Source organism: Dufourea novaeangliae, unplaced genomic scaffold (genome assembly GCF_001272555.1).
Source record: "Dufourea novaeangliae isolate 0120121106 unplaced genomic scaffold, ASM127255v1 scaffold96, whole genome shotgun sequence".
Taxonomy (NCBI): domain Eukaryota; kingdom Metazoa; phylum Arthropoda; class Insecta; order Hymenoptera; family Halictidae; genus Dufourea; species Dufourea novaeangliae.
Genome location: NW_015373974.1, coordinates 1,166,176 through 1,175,594, shown reverse-complemented (window position 1 = coordinate 1,175,594; position 9,419 = coordinate 1,166,176). Strand labels below are relative to the sequence as shown.

Genomic DNA, 9,419 nt, shown 5'->3' with positions numbered 1-9,419 from the left:
ACGATTTTATTCAATAATAAAATAAATCAATAATAAATTTATCGTTTGTGGCTTGAGGTGTGATTGAAAGAAATTTAGAATTATCAGAGGGTGTCGCTTATTTAAATTAGGCAAATAAAGATACAATTAGTTCTCGATGAGTGTAACGTACCAACTCTAGTCCACTTTGAAGCGTTCTTGGCAAGGCAGAAAGGTTTTCAGTCCCTTAAAAATTAATTTTTTGTCTGAAACCCAGTCTCTGCTTACTTTGTTTTGTTTGGTTTCATATGGGCTCTTCCCCAAGTATCACATTCATCCAGGGATCGCTGTACAGACTCCTCGATTATTGTCTTGAACTTGGATCCCAGTCAGGACAATAATCTTGTGAGAGGAAATGCTTCAAATCCTCGTAAATTCGACTAATTTAGATATAATAATAATAATAAGACACTAATTTCGACAATAATCGAGAGGAGTCTGTATGACGAACAATCTAGACAGATTCAGCAATCTGTTATCGTATTACTTAATTTTTTTGACAGTTTTATTTTCTTTTTTGTAAGGGTTTATTGTTTCACCAGATATTAATGTTTAATTTGTTTTAGGGCAGACGTAGTCGGTTGAAAATTCTGAACAGTAAACAATAATTCGTCGGTTGGGACCTTGACATGCTTGTCCACGACGGTCGGTGAATAACTGATCAGTCGGTCGAAAGTCAATAGCTTGGTGAACGTGATTTCGTATACGTGTGACGTGGTATTGTAATGCCATCTTTAAATAGCACAAAAACACAGCTGTTTGTTGATAGACCTGACACTCTTCCGAATGGATTAATTCGTTCTGCAATGAGTCATTGTAAACGCCTAATGAGATGTACATCTTAACGAGTAATCGTTAAATTGTGATTCATAGGTTTAAAAAAAATGTAAATCTCGGTCTGACGTGGATGGAAACTTGTGTAACCGGGAATATAACTTCTTGTAATCGGTGTCAGGGAATTGGAATTACACCTGTCTCAGAGGAAATCAAGCAACACGATTTGTAACAGTTTTGTAATACTGTATTTCGTCTGAACTTTTAACAGAGCTCGTTCTGAAATAGTATAAACATTGCCAGTGGTGATCTGAATGGTACAAATGATATACAAATTTACAATTCTTAACGTTATAAAATTTTCATTGTACATGATAGATTATTTTAACTGTTGTTATTTAAGTATAAAGTCTCTATTAAGTAGTTAAATAACGATATATAAACAGATGGAATGTAATATTCATTTAGGGACGTTCAGCTTGATGAATCCTTGGAGTCTGTCAATGTGTTAGGCTCTGATGAGGAAGACACATATGGGCAGTCAGCATCATTTGAAATATACTCTTCGTGAGTCATTACGTTTCTGTTCCTCAGGGTAAAATGAATTATTCTGAAAAAAAAAAAAAATTCAGACAGTTTGTCACTTACAAAACCAGCAGGAACACTGACACCTGAGTGGAGAACGTCAGCCAATAGATAGAACTGGGTGCTGTGTTAATAGTAGCATTGTAAAGTTGTGAATACAATATGCCACTGAACAATGGCACAGCATTGTCACAGACTGACAGCATCGCAAACACTTTTCCTGTAAATACAGATTGCGTAAAGATTGAAACAGCTGTTTCTAAAATGAATGTTAGTAAATTTATGTAGACGTATGAAGTCTCTTATAGGCAAGATTAAGCGAAAGGAGATTAATCTAGTAGCTTTGGTAGTGATATTGACCTCTTTCTTCAACTGGAACCAATTTCGAGGTCATTGATCTTAAAACCGGCGCCACTATGGGACCCAATGCAGCTACGGCAGCACCTAAATATATTATTTAAAGTTTGTACTTTCTGTTAAACGTAATGGAGTCAAAGATTTTTTTTATAAAGTTAATTACCAACGTAGAACATTTTTGGTATCTCTGCTAGCACGAATATTACTCTTCCGGCTGCGTGTGCGGTTGCGCCAATTGCTACAATTATAGTGTCCTTTATCCCCATTAATTTACTCATCAGTGGCACACCGATTAACATCGCTGAAATATAAGGTTTCACATTACTCTGGGTGGGAATTGTTTTTTCCTCCAACAGCTCGTTTCTGCAGAGAGATATCTCTTTGGCAGAGTGAAAGTTTCTGGTATCGTATAGGATTTCTCCTTTCACCTTAAATCACTTGGAAATTAGCGATACAGGCGAACAGTCGCCTGACAGCAGTTAGTAAATTCTCAGAATATTTTTCTCTCGATCACAGAATTTTCCAATTTTTTCTCAATTGAAGGTTTTTCAAATTTCAAATCATTTGTAGATTGGAATTGGATTTTCATCCTTTCGTTGATAACATGTACTCTTTATATGTAATAAGTTAAATTATGTTTTTAATTTAACAGTATATATTAACTTTGTACATTTTCTGTGTACTAGTAAGATACCTCTACACTGAAAGTATATACTGTACTTGTATGCTAAATATTTCTCAATTTAAAATTACATAGGAAATGTAGATGTTAACGTATAATATTAAATTGAACATATACATATTAAAAAATATACACCTTTCAAATAATATTAATTAATATAAATTTAGCGAATAGCAAAGTTCAACAATTTTTAAAATTCTCAGAAATCTTATGAAGTGGAATAACCCATCGTCGAGGACATGTATCGCTGGTGTAACGAAAGGATCAAAATCTGATTACTAGACTGCGGATTTTAAGCACTTATATCATACCCAATTGTCTGAAATCCAGTCTAGTAAGGAGTTTAATTAATTCTAGATAATAGAAACTTTAATATAATTAATTTTAATGTTTCTCTGTTTCTAGTTTCCATAAATTAATCTTTAAAGATTTCTAATTGCACAAAGATCTGCAGTCTACTGATTACTAATTAGAGGATAAATTTTCATAGTTCTATTTCTATGAAACTGACCTACGACAAACGTGATCGACTGGAACGTTCGGAAGTTACTGAAGTTGGTTACGTCCCATTTGAACTTGAGCTGCGTGTACAGGTAGCTCATCGGTTTCTCGTCCCTCTGGAATGTGTAGAGCATCATGATGACCAACAGCAGCCATAAATGTAGCTTACCGTGATTCGGCCTGGGCTTCGTAATTGTCTTCATGGTTGCGACTACGTGCTTCTTATCGAAGAAGTCCATTAACAGATTGGTGCCTAAAAGCGACTGTTGTCGCGGCAACGTTTGCCACTTTAGTTTGATCAGAGAGTAGAGGATGGCCAGGGCCAGTAGGCTTGTGTTTATGATAAACATGATTGTGAACGACGAGTTGGCCACGTTTGTGTACAAATAGGATCCTAGTGCCACTCCTGGAAAACGGAAATACATTAAAAATAACATCCTAACATTAAGAGAAGACGACAACGTCGTAAAGGTAAGGTATCTTTGGTAGTTTATGAAAAGGAAACTACTTAATGAATTTTTGCCAAATTTTCAGGGGTTTTAATAGATATACAAGCTTTAAGAATGCTTTAATCCTATCAATTTTTACAAATGAACTAACCAAAACTATTTTCTTAAAGCTTATATGTTGAATAAAAACCCCTGCAAATTTGAAAAAGATTCATTAAGTACTTTTCTTTTCATAAATTACTAAAGATACCTTTACTCTTCGGACCATTACAGTGTTGCCTTTCCTCAAAGGAGAGAACTTATTACAATAATTGTTGTACAATTCAAGTAAATATTCTTTACGTACAATCTGTCTCTTGTAAACAATTTCTATTATCTAACATCGTCTTTTTACCAACCTTTAAATTTTAATTTAACAAGATTGCTTTGTAATTTAGCTTCTAGATACAGTAATTTAATTTCTTTTAAGTCTCGAGAATGATTAGAAAATGTACCAGTGGGCATAGTGCTGAGATAAACAACGTCCAGAATAGTGATCCTCAGAGTTCTCTGTTGAACCGAGGAAATGTCTGATATGTACGCGAAACAGCTGCCAAAAATGGCAACATCACCGCCTAGCATTCCCATAGGGAGACTGGCTGTGTACACCACAGTATTCAAATTCCACGTGTCCATCATGGAATTGACTACTATCATGAAAGAATAAATAAATTTTCCGATTAAGCCCATAATCATGGGCAATTTTCGACCATGTCTGTCGCTCCAGTTTCCAAAGAACAGGGCCAGAATGATAGGCACCACGTGGCCAGCTATGTTGTTCCATTGGTGGAAGTCTGAGACTGTCACCTGCAATGAATTTCTCGAATTAATATATCGAATTTTATTTATAAATCGTCACGAAATACATATCAGGTCCGATTGCTAGATCTTCAAATGCAAGTGTTTTCAAGCACCCATGTGCTTATCTTGAGCATGGAAGTAAACATTACGTCACTGTGTACAGAGTACATACTCTGTTATTATCAATTTTTTTCTGTACCGTTTAATCGCTTCAGATTTATTTTTTGTATTTCTTTTAAGAGGAATTTAAAATTGGCAACATGGGAAGGTTGATCAGTGATGAATGGAAATGTTGTTGGTGTGTTAGGATGTGTGTTTATTACCTGTACTGCGGACTTGATGGTCTCATTGTCGTTTAAATTAGAACAGATCTCTTCGGAGTATCCGTGGTCGACGCGACAAGATTTATAAACGAAGAACGCTTGCTCGACCACAGAGGTTACCATGTATGCCATCATGTACAGCCACATAGTTGGCTCCACGGATATATCTCTGATCCATCTCAAGTATTTCCTGCACATTCTCTGCATCAGGCTCATGTTTATGTTTAACTGGAAGATGAAGGAAATTTATTCATTGCATTAGACATTGTTAGTTAGCTACTTTCAATTAGAATTATCTGAATATTTTCAATTATAATTTAAACTATTCCTCGTAATTCTAATTTTAAACAATGAAACTTTTAGTAACGAATAATAGTAACTAAATATTTTCTAATCATATATTATTAAATTGTTCTGAATATTATGGTAATATAAATTTATTATAACTTAAATACTACTTATAATAAATTTATTACGATTTATATTATAATATTTGCTATATATTTTACAATTTTTTAAGTAAATAGTGGACAGTAGTAATTTTTTATTAATACAATTATTAATTACTATCTGAATGATATTTGTTACATAATTTAGAATTTTTCAGTTAGTTAGTCAGCATAGTTGGATTAATAGGCTTACCTCGTCATTCATTATCGTTGTTTCATTTTCATCAGACAATAAAGTTGATCTGGTTGGCTTTCCGCGCGCTTTTTATCGATCATTTCACGTGATCGTTCTCGCCTTGTGTATAGGATCTTATGTTGTTCGAATTTATATCTACAGTTTCTCACGTGGCCGAGTCCTGCTGCGATCTGCAGAAATAATTCGCAGAGATTGCGTTAAACGCTCCCTCTAGCTGTAACAAGCAATTTTTCATAAATTCATTGTATAATTTTGTTTTGAAAAATGCTGCAAAGTATCAATGATTACTAAGGGAAAGTCTAGCGAGGATAATTTAAATTATAATAGTATTAATTATAAAACATTCAATTTATTCGTACAACTATTTTCCGATGATTCTTACATTTATTTTATTCGTTTGCAATTTTTCTATTTCGTTGTTTACTCGAATTAAAGTTGCGAAATCCAAAAGTAATTAGTTTTTAACATTACAAAGTCTTGTTCCATTTAACTGAAGCAAGGGCGAAATAATCTCCAAATAGGTGATTAGTTTGCTTCAAATCTCCGTTATAGATAATTCTGATGCAATCACGGAGGAAACCCGTTTCCTTCAGTTAACAGTCAAGTAACTATTGAATATAGTTTCATTAAAAAAAAATTAAATTTTCAAAATTTTACAAACCATATATATATTCTCCTCACTTTTAATCTGTATTTCTTAATAAATAATAATTAAAACAGTCCAAATTTTCCACAATCCTATTACTGAATGGACTCTTGACTATATATAGTAGTCATCAACGAAAAATTACCACCAAGTTTCAGTCATTATTATCATTCAAACAACCATTAACAAATCGAATAAATAAATCAGCAAAATGACGAAATTATTATCTCGAATAAAAAAAAAACAAGACTTCTGAATCGGTTCAAAAGATAACATTAACTGGGTCGCTGACTGTCTTGTGCAACTGATAGTCGATGGGAAAACAGTTTTTAATTATTCCTAAATAAAAGGTATTCTAACACAGCAATTCTCGAATTTCAGACCTTTGGAGTGTCGTTGTCCCTTGGCAGGTATCATTGTCCCATAAAGGATAGACGCCTTTCCCAGTCTTCGACGGTTCCATTGACCTCATCTCGTGGAAATGAAAGTTCAAACTGGATCGAGAAAAATCCTCGACTGGATTCCAGCTAGTCCACTGGCAATAGACACGGAGCAAACACACACACCACGTGCTCACTCGTTCCACTGGATTCTCTGCAATTCTGAGTCTGTTATTATCGACTGTACCGGATTTCAGTCAGTGGTGCCAACATTGGAGAAAAGATAGCGCTGAGATTTCGTCGATCGACGCGCCATCTATGCTTCTGGAGTTCGAATTTAAATCGTAGTGTTGGAATTGCCCAGTATTTTCCTTTTTCTTCTGTTACATTGTATCGACTATTGTATGAATAATTGGCAAGAGAATTCTGTCTGTGTTAGATTCTATTTTAATTTATCCATGGATCTGTACTGTCTATATCTGGAGTACGCCCAAAATTTGTATTATTTGAAAGTGAATCTTAATGGAGGATATTGTTCTTTTGGATCTTCGATATTTAACTGGAATGAAGTTCGTTAACTTATTCGGATATTTTGGTCTGTAGATTGATGGTAGTTTCTTGAACATGTTAGGGGATGTGACTGGGCCTGTGCTCTCAAAATTTATATCAGTAAATTAGACCAATTGAGGTATTTTTTCTTATGTTATAATTTGAAAATATTGTTCTGTGGAATATTGTGAATATTCTGTGAAATATTGTGTGTTGATTAGGTTGAAATTGTTAGTCGAAAAAAGAATTTGAGTCAGTACATAAATATCAGTAGAGAATATTGAGGAATCGAGGTGTTCTTTGATCTCATTATTTATCAAACAGTCCCAGTTTTTTCTTTTCATTTTTCTTTTGTCCCATAATATTCTAAAACGTGTTAAAATTACGAATATGTTTTTCGTCTTACTTAAATTTTACTTTTAATAGCAAATGCAAATTTTATTTCTGCAACAACGAGTAAACTTGTCATAAACATTTAAAGGGTTCAAAAATACAATATTAGAGAATATTTGAGAAATATTGGAAGCAGTTTTGGGAATGGTTGAGGTGTTCCACAGAGGTGTCTTTAAATAAAAATTTATTTCATATTATATCTGACAAATCACATTGCGCGGACAGAATTATGGTACAGTTTGCCAGTGTGTTTCATGTGCACTCGAAATTATTCCTTAGGCCATCGAAATCGCACGCGAAAATAGTTTCCAGGTCGTTTACGAGACCTGTCGTTCAGGAGTTGACGAATTTCCTGAAAATTCCATTCGCCCTTATAGACGTGTGTATGTTGGGAACAGCACGAAAAAGGACACTCGATATCGTTGTGACACTCGAGTGTTCCCCCTGTATTTCTTTCATAGGAGATCAAATGTCTGCTCTGACTCGACAAAGAATTTCCGCACAAACAATCACACCGGCTATATTGGCTCAGGATTTTTCCTTGAAACGATTATCGCTAGGAAGCTAACAATTTTTCGGTTAGGCTTATAATAACACTTTTTCACGATTAATTTGATATGACATTTTGTTTCCTATTCAGCTCGTTCGAGGAATACATATTTCCCAAAAAGAAATATTGTAGATGCTTCGAAGTACTTTAATCTGCGAAAGAAAACTGCGAAAAATTAAAACAAATCATAAAAAAATTTACTATTTACAGTTGGATATATAAAAGTTGTTGAAAAAAATTTGACAAAAATTGTGCGTTCACATATTTTGGAAATACACTTGAGCTTCTTTATGGTATTCCCTCAACAAGGAGTTCAGAGCAAGATAATATAAAAAATAGGATTGGTTTATATGTATATATGGATATATGTTTTGTGAAATAAATTGCACGACTGTAGATCGAAGCAACCACGATATTCGAGTTACATACCGGACTCGCTCGTATTTGATCGCTCATTTATCGTTTTTTATCACGTCGATTAAAACATCTATTATACCTGGACCTGCCAGAAACATCAAAATACTTTTAACATTTTCGTCGTGAGAGAGATAGAGAGTAAGAGAGAACATTTAATTAATTCGCCTCTATTGGACAAGATTCAATTGACTGGTGACTAATTGAAACTCTTTGGAAAGTTACATTGATCACAATATTATTATACGTATTTAGTAACTTTGTAATGTGTCGCTTGCTTGGTAACCATCTTTTGGAGCCAGGCAAAATAATCTCATATAAGCTTTTCCCCTGGTGAACTTAATTATGTAGTTGCAAAATGTGTGTGAGTAGTTAGATATTTTGTAGTTTGCACTATTCATCGGCGCCCACAATGGTACCCAAAATGGTACCCAAACTGGTACTGAAAATGGCACCCAAAATGGTACCCAAACTGGTACTGAAAATGGCACCCAAAATGGTACCCAAACTGGTACTGAAAATGGCACCCAAAATGGTACCCAAACTGGTACTGAAAATGGCACCCAAAATGGTACCCAAACTGGTACTGAAAATGGCACCCAAAATGGTACCCAAACTGGTACTGAAAATGGCACCCAAAATGGCACCCAAAATGGCACCCAAAATGGCACCCAAAATGGTACCCAAAATGGTACCCAAAATGACGCTCAAAGAGGCGTTCAAAGTTTGTGGAACCAATTGCAAGAAGGTTCGAAAATAAATCTAACTATAATTCGCGTTTTTTCAGTTCAATATTTTTTAAAATTTAAATCACGATAAAATTTTGATTAAATCCACGTTCAAGTCATTTCGGGTTTTCAGCTTAGAAAATTACAGAAATTGCGTCCAAGTCATTTCGGGTTTTCAGCTTAGAAAATTACAGAAATTGCGTCCGAGTAATATTTTTTCGTCGTGTAATTAAAATTTTAGGTCAAGTAGTTGCGTCGCGTGAGAGATCGCTTCGTTGCGTGTTGGATTTGATTTTCATTTGAGAAATGATCCGCAAACGGTATGTTAATCACACCGTCAGCGTCATTCGATTTTGCCAATTGCGTTAGAATCTCAGTTAAACCGTATTACCTGTTTATTTTAATAAAAAAAAAAATGATTTAAAAATTTTGTTCATTTGCGATGAACTACGAGTTGGATAGGGATCCAATTATTATAATAATCTAGTTGCGTCATTTACGATTTTTAATATCATTTTAAAAACAAATTTGAAAGCCAAAGATATTTTTATTTACAGTTTCATTTTTAAAAATACTATCCGCTTT

General features: G+C 34.2%; 1 protein-coding gene across 1 annotated transcript; it reads right to left on the bottom strand.

Moving 5' to 3' along the window:
• Positions 1 to 1,266: 1,266 nt before the first annotated feature.
• On the bottom strand, positions 1,267 to 6,408 carry LOC107186956 (proton-coupled folate transporter). The gene is made up of 9 exons (XM_015574929.1): positions 6,204 to 6,408; positions 5,172 to 5,388; positions 4,530 to 4,757; positions 3,861 to 4,212; positions 2,928 to 3,323; positions 1,898 to 2,035; positions 1,738 to 1,821; positions 1,441 to 1,597; positions 1,267 to 1,402 (listed from the first exon to the last, which is right to left on the bottom strand). Exons 2-9 carry the CDS (start codon positions 5,181 to 5,183, stop codon positions 1,267 to 1,269), a joined length of 1,503 nt encoding a protein of 500 aa, XP_015430415.1. The 5' UTR covers positions 5,184 to 5,388; positions 6,204 to 6,408.
• Between the last annotated feature and the right edge of the window lie 3,011 nt (positions 6,409 to 9,419).

Coding starts and splice junctions, on each gene's coding strand:
- LOC107186956 (XM_015574929.1), bottom strand. Junction 3,324..3,860: donor TCTCAGCACTATGCCCACTG/GTACATTTTCTA, acceptor TCCGTTTTCCAG/GAGTGGCACTAGGATCCTAT. Junction 1,403..1,440: donor TCAGTGTTCCTGCTGGTTTT/GTAAGTGACAAA, acceptor TTTTTTTTTCAG/AATAATTCATTTTACCCTGA.